General features: G+C 41.7%; 1 protein-coding gene across 6 annotated transcripts in view; it reads right to left on the reverse strand.

The window, feature by feature from the left end:
• Positions 1–5,777: 5,777 nt before the first annotated feature.
• IBTK (inhibitor of Bruton tyrosine kinase) overlaps positions 5,778–17,659 on the reverse strand; it is a 61,679-nt gene continuing 49,797 nt past the window's right edge. For 3 of the 6 annotated variants that reach the window (XM_049817697.1, XM_049817696.1, XM_049817695.1), the window contains exons 27-29: positions 12,782–12,850; positions 12,549–12,681; positions 5,778–10,109 (exon numbers count right to left, since the gene is read on the reverse strand). In XM_049817697.1, coding sequence (XP_049673654.1) covers positions 9,984–10,109; positions 12,549–12,681; positions 12,782–12,850 — 328 coding nt within the window. In that variant the 3' untranslated portion in view covers positions 5,778–9,983. The remainder of the gene's footprint in view (positions 10,110–12,548; positions 12,682–12,781; positions 12,851–17,659) is intronic. The other 3 variants (XM_049817694.1, XM_049817692.1, XM_049817693.1) reach the window with 1 other exon arrangement.

The raw sequence follows: 17,659 nt of genomic DNA on the forward strand, positions 1-17,659 counted from the left end.
AGCCAGGAAGAGCAGAAGTACCACTCCAGCAAAAGGCAATGAGCTGCGGGATTGCACGCCAGCTTCATTATCAACAGATGGTCAAGAAATACTTGGAAAGAACATCTTAAAACAAATGTCTGCTTCACAAAATTCTAGAAACAAATTTTAAGAGTAGGTAAAAACTAGTAGCAAAGGATAATAGCCAGTGAGGAGAGGCTTCCCCCCACCCCCCTTAGTTGATTAGTGGGTTGTGGGAGTTTTGAGGTGTAATTTTTTGGTTTGTTTTGAACAAAAATATCACAATCAAAACAGGTACTTCATTAAAGTGGCTGAGAGGTAGCTAGCTAACTGCTGAGGCAGAGTGGCCTTGCTATATGTGAAAACACATCAACGGAACATTGAACTCACAATCAAATGGAAAGCGCCAGCCCAACTGAGAGTTTTAAGGCAGGCACTAGAAGGAAACAGGAAAATAAAGCAGAGGTATCCAAGCGCTCGTATTTGTTATTCTGTCAGGCTGCCCCAGCGGGGGGAAGAATTCTTCTCTGGGCCCGTAAAAACAAGAACCACAGAGACAAGCTGAACCAGCTTGAAGGCGTAACTTAAAAGGTAAAGTGGATCATCGAGAAAAAAAAGTGTTGTCAAAACTCAGAGCCACCGTCAGAGAGAAGGCTATTTCTGAAAAGCCAGAATTGCCAAACTCAGCCAAGTATACTGGGGTGAGTGGTCATGATACTCGCAGAGGTCAAGCTAAGTGGCAAAGACATAATGACAGCTCATAGCACTAGCAGCAGGTCACGGAACAAAGCTGAAATGGGATTTTGCTGCAAAACTACAAGGATCTACCTCTCTATAACATGAAACAATATTCAAAATTGAGATTTTAGAGTATTGCTGGTCCCAGAGAAATCATTACAGAAAGAAAAAAAAATACAGAGGAAAAAAAACCTAACAGCATTTCAGCAGAACAGTATCACAAACTGGCTATTGTCTTGCAGTGAGTTTGTAGAAATACGTGCAGATCGCATTACCACCGTATCACCATCACAGAAGGAGGAAAACCAAATCTTCTATTACATTCCCAAAGAATGCATTTTTAAAATTGAAAGGAAAAAAGTGCACTTTTGGGTTGAGAAACTCTCCCTCAATAACATTAATGCCAAACTATTTCAACACGTGATATCAAGACAAGCATATATTATCTATGGAGCTCACTGGCTCCAGCATGTCTACAGACAGAGACAACAGTAGGATTGATCACTCGTTCAGAAGAAAGATGATTGCAAAGTGCCCAAGAAGTCCAGGCCTGCTAGAAATACAAAGACTTTGTCAGCATCAATCTTTCTCGCTGGGAGAAATTGCTACATACACGGAAGAGCTTATTTCTAATTTCCCTTCAGTGTAGAAGGACTGAGCACATTAGGGCTCAAACCATTAGTTTGGAGAGTGCTGTGTTTCTTTCAGGTTAGAGATAATTTTGTATTGACAAATACACAAAGAAGCCAGCTAATCTACCCTTGCACAACGTTACTTAGTTTTAAATTTAGTCTCATACAAACGTGACAGAGGGACAAGTTATGCAGTCTCCCCATACAGGGTGCTACGATCTTACATAAAGAAACTGGAAACAACTTTCAGGACTTTTTAGTTGGTGAGTACAGGGCATGTGCAAGAAGAAACAGGACCAGGACACTGCACTCTTGTGTCTCACTCCTGTCTCACACAGAACAAGAGGGAACTGAAAGAGTCTATGGGATAACTTACCTGCTTGAAATGCTTTAGCCACAAGAGTCCAAGTTGGTTTTCCCTGGAATTTACTCTGTTCATTTGGGAGCGTTTTCTGTCACGGACATGAGTGTGTGAAGGTACATGAGAAGGGAAACGGTTCCTGCTTTTGGTCTGCTCTGAATCCTGCTCTTTTATGCAGGATGCTGCCTATACCTCCATACCATTGTCCAGGAGTTATGGTAACCTCCATGTCAAGGGACCAAGAGCATAAAATGGTTTAAGGAGAAAATAATTCTAATTATTTTTCCTTTCTATTTGAGCAAGCTTTCTGGTACTATATAATTTATACTTACTATCAAAATATCATTGGACAACCTTAACCCAGTCCTTGGTAATGTTGTTATTACTGCAAGGCAGTGTTTCAGTCAGTCTTGTATAATGCATTAAAACACATGCAACTTTATTTTTTTTCTCCCTCTCAGCCTGATCCAAAATGTGTTAAGCCAATAGAAGAATGCCAGGGATGTTGCAAAGGCTCAATCTTGACATGTTGCATGTGCAACCATAGCGCAGCTGAACTGTATCACAGCCGCATCACCACAGAAAGGTACATGAAGAAGCAGCCATACTTTCTGGAGATATTCAAGGCAGAGACACTTTTGGGAAAATAGACCTGTCAAACTGGTATCTGATTGGAATCTGGGAAGCCGCAAGATAAATACTTTATGAGTATAGCTCAACAGGACATAGGACTCTGTGGATTCATTTTCCACCTCTGCCTCACCCTTGAACTTCACAAAATTTAAGTTTTAGGTTCTCTCCCTATGAACTGCTCAACAAGGCTAAAAGGAATTTAACAGCCAGCAACTGAAATTAATCATCATTACGCTGTCAGCAATACAATCCAAAAGAGATGTTACTAAAAATCTTAGAAATATTTAGACGAGAGTCAAAAAGCCAGTTCTTGAGTCTGTTGGATGTCAATATACTGCTTCAGAGTCCAAAGCAGCATTACAAACATCCAACACTGAGCTTAGTGATGCCACTTTTAATAAGTTAATTAAAGACATATTAAATTCCTATTCATAAAATCTTCCTTCTTCCAGAATGGACATTGATTAATTAATTCTCAATAAATAAAAGATCAACAGCTTTTATTCTATGATAAATCCTTCAGCTGCAATGTGTTTGCACTCTCCTGTACCTTCCACTGCATTTCTTCCAGCTGCTATGAGCTATTAGTAATGTTTCCAGAATGAAAACATGGAACTGTTCCTGTTTCCTCCCAAACACCAGAACTGACAAAAATGAAACAGAGAGTGACATTGCCAACAGTTGCTACCTGATCCCATCATCCTTGCTGATAATGTGTACAAATAATAATGCAAGGCGTAACTCAATCCTACTCCTACTTGAGTTAACCTTATTTTTCCTTTGACTGAAGTGGGAGGAGACTCTTCACATGCCAATACACAGTCCCTAAACAGAGCAGATGTCTCTATAATTCTCATTTCTCATCTGTAACTTCATGGGGGGAGGGGAAACACAGCACGACACAAAGCAAAAAAACCCGAAGAACAGGTCATGAACCCAAAAAACCAAGTCACGATCCATACATCGTAGTTTAGTGAACGTCTGGCCATGATAAGCAGTGTGTAGTTGTTTACAGGACCATGTTAAACAGCAGCGTGTGTAAGTCTGTTATTTCCACATAGCCACATGCCTACCACATAATTTGGGGCTGATCACGATTCTTCCAAGCAAAAAGCTTGTGAAGCAGTAGTCTAAAGCAGCTAAGTTTTACAGAGAACTATTCTGCCAAAACATCTGATTTTTCAAAATATTCCTTGGCTTTGTAGCCAGAGACTACTAAAGCAAACAGCCTTACAGTCTTTCAGGAGAACCCAGTTAGACAAAGCCAGAAAACCTACAACGAAGCAGTGGTAAGTATAAATGTGATAAAGCAAAACATTGATTTCTAGTCCACTAAACTGCTCCTTTCAAAGGCATCCACCTCCTTACATTGGCTACATGGGGAGATTAAGTTCCTGTGCTTTCCTTACCTAAAAATACCCGAAGGAGAAATCCTCTTTTCAGGGCTCCTTATCTGCAGTATACCCATCTTAACAATACTACCGATAAGAAGTCCTACCCAAAGTAGTTTGCCTTCAATAGCTCATAAATTAATTTCCTTTCCTATTTAACATTCAACACATTTTGTGCTAAGAAAGCTTTAAGACCTTGCTGGACTTTCATATTTCTGTCCCTGCAGTAAGGCTTCTGAGAATCTGGGCAAGACCTCACTGCAAGCAGAGAATCACAGGAACTGCAATACATATTTTATAAGGTTATACAATTAATGACACGGTAACCTGCTTCAAACTATTGTTTAAAGATAATTCTGACCATGTTGACTTGCCCTATCCACAACTCCTTTAAGAAAAGCTGAGAAGGACATATAACTGCCGATCTGGGGGAAGGTGCTGAACAGAGAAACCTCCTTTCCCACTCATGAAACAGCTGAAACAAGCAAGCAAAGTCACCAGCAGTAAGTGAACTCCAACAGCTTTCCCCTAACTAACATCTTACTAACACAGAAACACGGACGCGAGGAGGTCCTGAGGCCTCAGATGAATACCACCAGTAAAGACCCCTTCGATACATCAGTGGTGTCCCATCCAAACTGTGGGGAAGGAAAAGGCAAGACGGTACATCCCCTAAATGGAGAGAAATGGGAACACTCTCCTGAGGAAATGAAAAGGGAGTCAGACAGACTAAGACTAACGGTATTAGTTATAGTCTACTTACTTGTTCTACTGGTGCATTTCCCCAAATTTAGGGCCATTCCCCTTCAAAGATCCCACTGTTTGAATGCAGCCTCTGAGCACTCAAACTGGAAAGCTTGCCCCTTAAAAGTTCCTAGACAGTCCAAAGGCACAAACATTTACTTTTCCTTTGGTGAGATAACTAGTTTGCCAAGAGGGAGCCCTAGACTACAGACGTGGGTGTTGTGACTGCCAACACCATGTGAGAGAAAGGCAGCAGAAGACAGCCCTGTGCTGACCACTGGCAAAACAAGGCAAAACAAAGAGGCTAGAGGCCTCAGTTCTTGCTTCGATGCAAGCAATAGCGATTTTATTCCGCAAAGGTCACAGCAGTGTTCAACACACTTGGAAACAGAAGACAAATGAGAGGTTCACCTTGAGGTTCCCAGATGACGGGGCAGAGCGCACCCTCAGCCAGGCTGCAGATGACACAAAGCCGGGAGGAGCGGCTGATACACCAGAGGGTTGTGCTTCCATCCAGATGGTCCTCGACAGGCTGGAGAAATGGGCTGAGAGGAACCTCATGAAGGTCAACACAGGGAAGTGCAACATCCTGCCCCTGGGAAGGGACAACCCCAGGCACCAGGACAGGCTGGGGGCCGACAGACTGGGAAGCAGCTTGGCAGAAAAGGACCTGGGGATGCTGGTGGAGTCCAGGCTGAACACGAGCCAGCAACGTGCCCCTGTAGGGAAGAAGGCTGATGGGCTCCTGGGCTGCATTAGGAAGTGTTGCCAGGTCGAGGAAGGCGATCCTTACGCTTTAACTCAGCACTGGTGAGGCCACACCTGGAGTGCTGGGTCCAGTTCTGGGCTCCTCAGTACAAGAGCGACATGGACAGACTGGAGGGTCTCCAGCCAAGGGCCCTCCAACCTCAAGCACTCTGTGATTCTGCAGTTTTACTCAATGCCATTGCGAAAGCAGGATGAGAGGCAGCTATCAGTATATCACAAACAACAGCATTTTGATACTACCTGTGGTGCTCTAAGGCTGCTCATTACCCTCAAATGGCATTTCTAATTGTGGCTCAGCTTACAGCAGGTGAAGATCTCAACTAGAAATTTCATGGCAGGTTTCTGTGTCTGCACATGTGTGTATGCACATGTGTACATGCGTGCACATGCTTATTCATGAAAATAATGGTACTGAGATACAGCAACAAGTATTACACAAACAAGAACAGAAAAAAAATATTTATTATCAAGCTAATACTGACAAGAGGAAAATATTTGGTTGTTATATGTTCCAAAGCAGAAAAAAAAGTCCTTGTAACTTGCACTTCTAACTCCCTTTTGTGCTCAGCCCAAGTTGCCACAGATGCATCTCAGCAAGCTCAGGGGCAGATCATGAAATCTGCACCAAAGGCTACTGCACAGGCACAGAAATACCCAAGCATTCTGCAAGGTGTGAAGGTATTAGTAAAGACGTATCTATGGGAACTGTAACACATTGTAAAAAGTGACTTCATGTTGTAAAAAAGTTTGCACCAGGACAGTAGTTACCTTTATTTTACAATGGACTTAAAACCTTTGTTGCAGTATGCCACCACTACTGCATATCACTTGAGACAGAAGAAAAAAAGAGGAAAAAATATTAGGTTTATAAAGCTGTGGTGGGGATGAACTCCATTATACCCAAGGTAGGAACTGCCCCTTGATACAGCAATATACTACTTGGTTGATTCCTTTACCTCACTCCCATGGGAATCAGTAAGCATCTCCTGTACTTAAGATTGAAAGCATCATAGCTTTCAGAAGAAAACTACTGAAATATTCACAAGTCGACAGAGCCAATTTTAAACATCCAGGACTGCAGCTGCTGTGCCAAGGCCATCAGCGCTACATTCACAAGGAGAAAGGCATGTTTGAGAGCGAGTACATAGTTATGATGCCTCGGATATGGCTGTTTTTTTGCTACTATTTTCATAAAGCCTCTTCAATACATAGTAGAAATGTTACTCCATATACCTCCTTTTGGGGGGGAATTTTTTAAATCTCACCCCCTTAATAAGCTAAATTTTTATCACCAAAGCAGGAGACTTGCTCATGCCCTAAGTTACATAAGATATAAAAGCACAACCCCGGAGAAATTAAATTCAGCTTCAGAACTACATGAACTTGGACACTACTGAAATTAAGCTGGTAATTTCAGGCTCTGAACAATGTAAAGAAAATGCACAGCTTAATGACTGCTATGCAGGGAAGACTTTTATATGGGAACATTAGGAATCTTTGGGTGCTGTTTATATCAAGTCCACTCCAATAAAAAAAAAAAAACACCATCACACACATTTTGTCATTGCCACTTACGGTGAAAGCCTTACAATTTCTACAGTAATTGGTGCATTTCTAACATATCCAATAGCACTTCATAATAAGTTTGCGCTGCACAGTATTACATAAATCTTCACATCTCCTTGTTCACCAAAGCTTTATCAATACTACGCCTTCAGTTATTGCTTGTAGCCCTTTCAGAACAGGAATAAACAGATATTACCAAACCACTGGCAGCAGAGGTGCTCCCTTCAGAAAGAGGGTCAGAGAAAGAGAGGAACAAGTCCTGGTTGAAAGGAATTTCTATAGAGCTGATCCCAGAAAAGCTACAGGCTCTACATGGGGCAGGAACAGGCAACTGGAAGAACTTCCAGATTCTCCTTCAGGACATGACCATAAATTTACTGCTTAACCTTAGACTAACCAACTTATTACTTGAGTGTTGAGAGTCACCACCTGGAAGTTGGATAACAGTTCACAGTTATCGTACCTCACAAATATAGTGAGGCTTAATTGTCAACATTTGCAAAGCGCAGAAAGTTCAGATGAAAAGGTTCACTACCACTCAGTACATACAGATGGAGAGAAGAGATAACACGTTAACTCTATTTGCTGAAGTGGAGCAATATAATTCAATTCTACAACTGCAAACAAATCGAATGAAGAGTTACAGCTATGCACACGTGCATGCACACACACTCTCCTTCAGCCCTGACGCTATCAGCTATTTGTGCAATACAAAGATGTGATCCTGAAAACCCCGCTGTGTTCATACCCTTACAACTCAATTCCACCTTTGCAGTATGCACGAACATGGGCAGTGCGTCTTGTAAACATCTTAAAATACACGCGGTGGGGAAAAGACAAAGATTCTGCTTATTTCTCCCTTCTATTGCAATAAAGGCAGCATACAGAAGGTGGGATAAACAAAAGTATCTGTATATGTGCACAGAGAAAACACAAGACAACTTTACACTTAATACATTCTTCATATTCTTTTTTCTTTTTGCTGTGTATCACCTGTTGTTCCAGGTGTTGTGTCACCAGATGGCACGACCACAGTTCTCGCAACAAAGTGCTGTGCTGCCATCAATGACATTTAGCAGAAGTGCTAAGGACCCCTTCAGAACAAACCTGTAACATTAGACAAAAAATAGCCCTAGAAGCTCAGTCACACAGTAAGGCAGTCACAGCTGATGAATCACAATGACTGGAGAGTGCTGAGCAGGAGCAGGTAGCTAGTATTCCCCGTGCACCTCTCATGACCTCTTCACGTACCGTACAGGGATTCTAGCCAGGCTCACGTAGCAGATATAGCTGCTGTGCTTAAAGCAAAGGGCACCTGGCATCCTCCCACCTCAAACCGCATAACCTATGAGACAGGCAGCTATTTCCTTGTAGTCAGGGTTCACTGGCTGACAAACATACGTGATGTATTCCTGCAGAATTACAGGACAGGGAAATGACTAGACGAAGAAGATTCATCTTCTACTTTAATGGCACTTCAATCTCAGCAGACAGAGATCTATAAATGGTTTACCACTGTGGGAAATTAGTTGAGAATCCAGCCTCAGGTGTTACATTCTCTGTATCTTCCTGGAATAAACTTTTAAGGGATAGGAAGGAAAAAAAAAAGGCAAAAAATATTAAAGTATTGAGAACAATTAAAAAAGCTTTTGGGTCAATTTTCCCTGCTTACTTTCTTATTTGAGAATGTTTCATGAAAATGATTTTTTTTATTAGGAGAGGAGAGAGCACTGACTCTTAGGTTTCCCCCAGCTGTTCATTATTACTTGAGAGCAAATGCAGTGGGCCTGTGTAGCTTCAAAATGCCTACAGTTCTTTCTTCATACATAAAAGAAAGATTTTGAGATTACTCTATAGTTACCCAAAGCATTGATTATATATAGACAGCACATAAAAGTATACTAACTTTGTGTAAATCAAGATTTTATGGTTTATTGCATTTGTTTACAATTTTTGTGGGGGATTTTTTGGTGTAGCTTGACCTGAAACCATTAGACATATCTACATAGTTTTTTTCAAGATTCTTTTATCACACAGTGATCAATTCTCTACATTCATTTTCTGTACTCTCTCAATTCCAGTTTTCCAGAGTTCATGAGTATTGACACTATTGAAAAAGTACAAGTTCAAACACTCCTATACAAACAGACAAACTAGACGGAATATTGCAGATAAGGCTACTTTTTTTTTTCTTTTTATATATATATAAATTTGTTTAAACCAGGCACAGAGAACTTTGGAACACACAATACTGAAAGCCACCTATGATAATCTTTGAAGGTTAGGTGTTTGCAAATTCCACAGTCAAGCATTCATCCCTATAGCTTTAACAATAAATACACGGATCTTTTATTTCCTCAGCACTTCAAGTGAATTGTACCTTAAACACAGTGGTTCTAAAACTGTACCATATTTACCAGAATAAGACTATAGCTAATTAAGTGCCACCACGTTCTATTCAACTGTGTGCTTTACTTCACAACAGAGCTGACTGCTCAAAGGCCGGTCTCACAACAGTGAAAAAACATGCACAACTGAACTGAGAGCAGGCAATGGCAGGGCACTTAGGTACAGCGTAGAGGTTCATCGTGGAACATGACAATAAGAAGTACTGGCCGTAACAATCAGAGAACCAGCACTTGCACACATAACTTAAGGAAAACTGCATTATCAAACTGTACTTTTACATGAAGTTCAAGCACAAACTTTTTCCAATATTCCCAATCTGCCAAAAAGCTCTGAAGAACATATCCCCCCACCAACTTTAAAGATGTATAATTCTGCACGTTCAATTCCACGTTAAATCACAAAATAAGCACTCGCTTTTCAGCCACCTGTGAATTTAAGGAAAAACCCTTGCAAATTAAGATTAGCAAATGCACTTCCAATCTACAGCTTCATGTAACATTACTAATAATATGTCTTGTTAAAGAAATTCTCTCAAAACATACATACAATATATACTGTGGGTAAATGACACAGTGAACACATTATTTCCATTCTTTCTAACAAATACCTAGTGATTATGTGCAGGCTTTTAATGCTGATGTTAAAAGTTACACGATTCTTGTTCTTCCAGTCCCATTTTACTTGTATCAAGATTTAGAACTTCTGAAGTGCACATACAACATGGACTGTGAAGAGTACGAATTAGTGCTTGTTCCACATAGGTGCTGCTATAGGTCCCTGTGGAGCCCTTTCAACAGTCACAAATTCATCAGGGTTGTCAAAAGCTTCATAGTGGATTAATAAATCTTGAATAGCACACTCCTCAATCTATAAGGAAAAAAGAACATGTATGTCAGTGTCAGATCTACATTTACACCCCTAGCACAGTTATGAACTGGCATGCATCTTGAATGCACATCTGCTACAGACCTCCTAATTAGAAAGTACTAGTAGATGAGGCCTTCTTCAGACAACTTGAAGAAACCTCATGTTTGCAGGTCTTGCTCCTCATGGGGACCTTAAGCCACCCTGATATCTGCTCGAAAGACAACACAGCAGGGCACAAGCACTCCAGGAGGTTTGCATTGGTGAAAACTTCCTAACACAGATGATCAAGGAGCTGATGAAGGGAGACACTCTACTGTATCTCATACTTACAAATAAAGAAGGACTGGTCAGGGATAAGAAGGCTGAGGTCAGCCTTGGCTGCAATGACCACGAGATGGAGCTCAGGATCCCAAGAGATGGGCACAAGACGAATAGCAGGATAACAACCTGGGACTTCAGAAGAGAAGACTACAATCTGTTCAGGGATCTGCTTGTAAAAAAATTCATGGGATATGGCCCTGGAAAGAAGAGGGGTCCAGGACAGCTGGTTGATTTTAAGGATCACCTCCTCCAAGCTCAAGAATGATCCATGCCAATGAGCAGGAAGCCAAACAAGAGTGGCAGGAGGCCTGCATGGACAAAAAAAGAGCTCCTCCAAAAACTCAAACAAAAAGGAAGCATGCAAGAGGTGGAAGCAGAGAAAGGTGACCTAGAAGGAAAACACAGACACTGTCTGAGCACACGGGAACAGAATTAGGAATGTCAAAGCCTGCCTGGAGTTGGATCTGGCAAGGGACACGAAGACCAACAAGTAAAGCTTCTACAAGAGGAAAAAGATGACGTGGGCCCACTACTGAATGACAGAGGACATGGAGAAGGCTGGGGAACTAACAGACTTCCCTGTCTTGGTCTTTAGTGGTAAGATCAGCCTTCAGCAATTCCAGGCCCCTGAGATCAGAACTAGCCAATATGACTGCAAGCCCACTCTCAAAGAAATCTGAAAGGCTGTGGTGATAAGGGTTGGTTCCCGATGACTGTAAGGAAGCAAATGTCATTCCTACCTTCAAGAAATGCAAGGAAGATCTCAGTGACTACTTACCAGTCACCCTCATCTTGATGCCTAGGAAAGTGGTAGAGCTTAAGCACAGACTAAGAGCTTAAGCAGACAAGCTTAAGTAAAGACAATATAAATCAACAGTGAGACAGACTGAAAACTGAATAAACTAGTGATCTCAAAGGGTTGTGATAAGTGGCACAAAGTGCAGCTAGAGGCCAGTCACTAGCACCAATACTGAGATGGAGACTAGGGTCAGTACTGTTTAACATCTTCATCAATTACCCGCATGATGGGACAGAGTGCACCCTCAGCAAGGTTGCAGACAATTCAAAATTGGAAGGAGTAGCTGATACACCAGATGGTGGCACTGCCACTCAGAGGTTCCCAGACACGCTGGAGAAACGGGCTATGAGGAACATCATGAAGTTCAACAAAGGGAAATGCAGCATCCAGCTCCTGGGAAGAATAACCACAAGCACCAGTACATACTGGGGGCCGACAGGCTGGAAAGCAGCTTAGCATAAAAGGTTCTGGGGTCCTGGTGCACAAGTTGACTGTTAGCCAGCAAGGTGCTCATGTGGCAAAGAAGGGTGACAGCCTCCTGGGCTCTATGAGGGACAGCACTGCCAGCAGATTGAGACAGGTCATCCTTTTCTTCAGCACTGGTGAGATGCATTCGGAGTGCTGGGTCCACTTCTGGACTCCCCAGTGCAAGAGAGACATGGACATATTGGAGACAGTCCAGTGAAGGGACACAAAACCAATTAAGAACTTGGAGCACCTGACACTAGCAGACGCTGAGCACACTGTAGTTTAGCATGGAGAAGAGAAGGTTTAGGGAGATCTTATCAAAGTGTATAAATATCTGATGGGAGAGCATAAAGATGACTGAGCCATGCTCTTCTCGGTGGTGCCCAGTGACAGGAGAAGAGGCAATGGGCACAGACTGAAGTAACAGAAAACTGCATTTAAATATAAAAATCTTTTTTACTATGAGAGTGGTTAGACACTGGAACAGGTTTCACAGAGAGGCCATGGAGTGTCCATCCTTGCAGATATTCAAAAGCTGCCTGGACACAGCTTTGACCAACCTGCTCTGACCCTGCTCTGAGCAGGGGTTTGGATTATACAATTTCCAGAGGTTCCTTCCAACCATTCTCTGATGCTGTGAATGCATTAATCATGGACTCAGTAGTCAATTTGACTTTAATATAGGCCTACCTTATCAAACAGCAACGTGAAGTTATTATTAAATGATATTTAATATAATTATGTAAATGATACTGTGTACCAATATATAATTAAACCTAAAAACTGGTCTCTGAAACAGCCATTAGAAACTCCTTGTGTTACTTCACAGCTGCAGTAACTTAGCACTTTACCTGGATCAAAGCCAAAGGTTTTTCTCTGCTCCTAATAAGAGCAGCTTCTTGCTGGAGCTCTTCCTCTACAATAGCTGAAAACATGACAGGTGCTATCACTGGAGAGCTAGTTGGTGATCCTACTAACCACGGACTGCAAAAAAACCAAATGACGTTATGAGGCAACATCAAGAACAAGGTCACCACAACACACAGAAAACAAGCTCCAGAATCTAAGCCACTGTCAAACCTACTTATGACTCTCCAGCTGTGAGGAATCCAGAACATGGTCTTCCAGACCTGGGCTGCTTCTAGTGGTGCACCTGGAAAAAGATAGGAAAGGAGAGTGAAAGTCACTGACAGAGCATTCTCCTACATCATGCTGTGAAGTACAAATTTACAGCAGGCAATTACAAATGTGTAGGGTTTTTCCAGACGAAAGGTATTAGGATGTAATGCTGAATTTGTCTTTAACCATGATACTGTGACTAGAGACACTGATGCTCATTTCTGACTACCAGAAGTTAATGGATTTTCAGCTTGGGCATCAATTCTGGCATTTCCTAACATTTGAGCCTTTGAACAAAGGTGCTTTTTTTTAAAAAAACAAGGGTTTTTTACATGTAAAATAGTCAACTGAGTTATGCACTAACAGCATTGACTATAAATGTTTGCAATTAACATGAAAAGACTATGGCTCCAAGATTAAAAAAAAAACCAAAACAACTGTCCTGTATTCAAATTAAGCATTTCATGTAGAAGAACCAGTGCTACAATAGCACTAGTAAATGATTTCCTCAAGTGTAAGACCAGAAATTATGGGCTTTCAGTACATATCCCTGCAACCACCTCCCATATTAATAATAGCATAAAACTAGAACTAATCGAATTGAAAAAAAAAATAATTCTGAAATATCAATAGACTCCCCAACAGGAAGATATTTTATTCAGTTGCAAAATACTAACCTCTTGACAAAAAGAAGTCACATTTGGTATATTGTATGCCTTAAGAGACAAGTATATTTGTCAGAAAAATCCTCCATCAGTAGGAAGAGAGGAACCTATTCTTGTCATTTAATACCTATCTTTGGCAACTTTTGCAATTTCCAGAACTCAAAAAAGTGTTACAGCATGCATTGTAAAAAAAAACTGTTAAGGGTGTTGGTATTTCAATAAATCAGTCTCAATTTTCCTTAAGGCTTTGGTAATCCTCTGTAAGTGGCCACAAACTCTTGGTAAAGAGAAAAAATCTATAGAAAGCTAAGAGTATTCCAGTAACTGCTAAGTTCTCTGCCTGGAATATTTTCCCCAGAACACAATTCCAAGAACAACAAGAACCATGATTCCTACCACTAAGCAATGAGGGCAAGATCTCAAAAAATCTGAAGTGCAACATCCATCATCACAAATGGCATTTAAATGAACCATGCCCAGCTTTTTGTCCCAAAACATAATTTTGCCCACCAAACAGCCAACTACTCAGAGAACAGAATGAACACAAATTTAACTGCTCAAGGAAAAATATAAACATATCTGCAGCAACAACTGTCAGGGCATAACACTTGACTTCAAAAGAGGCTTTCTACAGTGTCACTCCCTTGAATCAAACCCAGCAGATATGCCTTCTGCCAGGTCATATTGTTTCTGTGTTTCCACTGGGAAAGCACAATTCATGTTAGTCAAGACAATCCTTCCCCTCCATTTTCAGCAATGGTGATCGTATCAGTCATTAACAGGACAGCCAGTGGTAGACTGTATGAAGAGGAACCCAAAAAGGTGTGGTACTCTCCAAACTGGACGTTTCTGGATAACTGCTATTCCAGAACTCTGAAAGAGCTGACACAAGAAACAACAGCTCCATGGCAAGAGTGGTCAAATCTGCTGTCCCATTCTCCAGACTGAGCATCCATACAGCTGCAGTTCCTTTATTTTGACCTCATTAATATGCAATGCTTTTTCCATAGGTGTTGAAGAACAGTTAGAAATGGAAAAAGAGTAGAAAATTGGTATCTTGTAAAATTTTTTTTCCTCTTTTGTCTTTGGTAAAAGAAAACCAATGGCAGGTTAGAGAATCCTATTTTATTTAAGAAAGGTATTGGGTCATGCCAGATAAGTGTGATAAACAAATATAGGAATTCTGTAAGACATTGAGTCAAGAGCCACATAACCATTTTATCTTTTTTAAAAAGTTTCTCATACCTCTCCTTACTAGCTAATTCCTTACTCACTTTACAGCTGGGTTAAACATTATTTTAGAGAATAAGTTAACTAAAAGAAATATAACTAAGTTAACATTGGTGGACACAGTAAGCAGCAAAGCTCAGACCAGTAGACAATATGAAGAGATGCTATTAATTTAGCAAAGGATAAAAATGAACACTATGACTCTCAGCAAGGCCACAGGTGGATGGGGAGAGGGTGGGAGGGCATAGCAGTCCACATTCTGGATGCCAGGCTGCCATTCAGAAGGCCCTCAAGAGGCTAGAGAAATAGGCAACCAAGAACTCACGAATTTCAAAGGCAAGTGCAAAGTCCTGCATTTGGAAGAGAATAGCCCCATGCAGCAGTACAGGCCAGGGGCTGACTGGCTAGAAAGCAGCTCCGCAGAGAAGGACCTTGTGGAGTCCTGGCTGGCAGCAAGTCAAAGATGAATCGGCATGTGCCCTTGCAGCAAAGGCGGCCAGCTGCTTACTGGGCTGTACTAACAAGAGTGTAGCCAGGCAGTCAAAGGTAGTGATATTTCCCCTCTATGCTCTATTTGTTAGTCTACGTACAGAGTATCATACCCGGTTTTGGACTCCTCAGTACAAGGAGAATGCTGTCAGGCTGGAACAAGTCCAGCAGAGGGACACCAATATTAGAGGCCAGAGCACACGACAGGAAGAACTGTGTTTTGTTAATCCTAAAGGAAGGCGGCAAAGGGGAGATCTCATTGCTGTCTTCAACTACCTAACTGGAGGGTAGAGAAAAGATGCAGCAAGGATCTTCTTAGATGTGCGCAGTGATAGAATAAGAGGTAACATACAAAAGCTGCAAAATGGGAAATCCCAGTTAGATATAAGAAGAAAAATAAAATCCCACTATGGGGATGATCATACACTGGAACACTTTGCCCAGAAAGGTGGGGGTATCTTTATACTTGGAAGCAGTCACAATTCAACTGGACCAGGCCCTAAGCCACATAATTTAGTTTGACTTATTTTGACCAGGAGGCTGAAGTGGAGACTCTAAATTATTCTATGATTTCAACAGCAGGGGACTACTTTTTAGCTGACGTCCAGATAAATCAGTATCGTGGTTTAACCCCAGCTAGCAACTAAGCACCACACAGTCGCTTGCTCGCTCCCCAACAGCGGTATGGGAGAGAGAATCAGAAGGGTAAAAATGATAAAACTCATGGGTTGAGATAAAGACAGTTTAATAGGTAAAGCAGAAGCCATGCACAGAAGCAAAACAAACCAAGGACTCCATTCCCCTCTTCCCACGGGCAGGCAGGTGTTCAGCCATCTCCAGGACAGCAGGGCTCCAGCACGCCTGACGGGGACTTGGGAAGACAAACGCCATCACTCCCAACGTCCCCCCTTCCTCCTTCTTCCCCAGCTTTATGTGCCGAGCATGACGTCCGATGGTCTGGGATATCCCTGGGTCAGTTGGGGTCGGCTGTCCCGGCTGCGTCCCCTCCAACTCCTTGTGCCCCCCCAGCTCCTCGCTGGTGGGGTGGGGTGAGGAGCAGAACAGCCCTTGGCTCTGGGTAAGCCCTGCTCAGCAGGGACCAAAACAGCCCTGGCTTATCAGCACTGTTTCCAGCACAAATCCAAACCACAGCCCCATACCAGCTACTATGAAGAAAATTAACTCCATCCCAGCTCAAACCAGCACTATCAGCTTCCAGCTTTTACTGTACTTAAGAAAGATAATAACATAATAAAAAGCAAGAAAGAACCAGAGAAAAGGAAGGAAGGAAAAGAGGAGACGAAGGAATTGTTTTGCTTGCTGGTTTATTTAATTAAGAACACGTTTGTACAACTTACTAAATGCCTTTATTCTGGTGTCATCTCTCAAATTTATCTCTTTTTCCACTTGCTTTAATAATGCTCACCTTCCTGTACCTTTGACAGTAACGAACACCTATCCAGCCCATTCGACAGCTACACTCTTCTTCCCACTCAAAATCCAAAGAACTCACAGTACTATTATAAATGAATCGAAGTAGACTGTTATACTTAACAAACCTGTTTCAGTACAGAAAAAAGTTCTTTCCAGAGTAAGACTTCTAAACAAACAAACCAACCAACCAAAAAACCCAAACAACGAGCAAAAAAACCACAACAGAAACTTCCAAAACCTGGAATTAATAGTTCCAGTGTCACAGCACACTCTAGTGATCAATTAAAAGATAAGTCTAAATACCTGTGGTCACCTCCCTCATTTTAAATGTGGCTTTAAAATGTAGGAAGCAGTTCAGATATTTTGAAGCTGTTTGTACATATGTACATCTGTGTTTCTCACTAGCAAGACACTCAGTCCAGATATTAAATCAACTGCAGATATTTCAACATGCTAGATTAATTCCTCAGCTGGCATCAAAATAACTAGGAGAAATGAAACAGACGGGAAACGGGAAGCTAGCATATACAGAAAAATGGGAAAAAAGCCTTAAAAATATAGAACTTGGAAACCTGGAAGTCTTGAAAATTAAAGACTGATGCAGAGACATAAGTGGTTCTGTATGGAAACAAACCAGCCAAGTATCACCAGCACTGAACCAACCCGATTAATTCAGTTGGCTGAACTTGCCATGACTCCTGCACAGCCACCAAGATGTCCCAGCACTCAGCTCCCCAGTGTTTCTTGAGGATTTGTTCATTTGAAGCCAGTTTAGGTCCGGTGCCTCCCTGATCTAATGACTGCTCTCAGAAAAGGAACACAAAGCCTGGTCTCCTGCAGAACCTCTTGGGTTTTGCTGTACCATGTGAATCATGTACTACTTATTAGCTCATTATTAGCCATGCCAGAACTAGGCCATTCCCACGCGAACCCACAAAGACTTGTTTCCACTAAGACTTCTCACTGCTCCCTGGAGTAACACAGTGAAGACAACCCAGGCTGCCACAACAAAGTTAAGTCATGTC

This window comes from Accipiter gentilis, chromosome 15 (assembly GCF_929443795.1).
Source record: "Accipiter gentilis chromosome 15, bAccGen1.1, whole genome shotgun sequence".
Lineage (NCBI taxonomy): Eukaryota > Metazoa > Chordata > Aves > Accipitriformes > Accipitridae > Astur > Astur gentilis.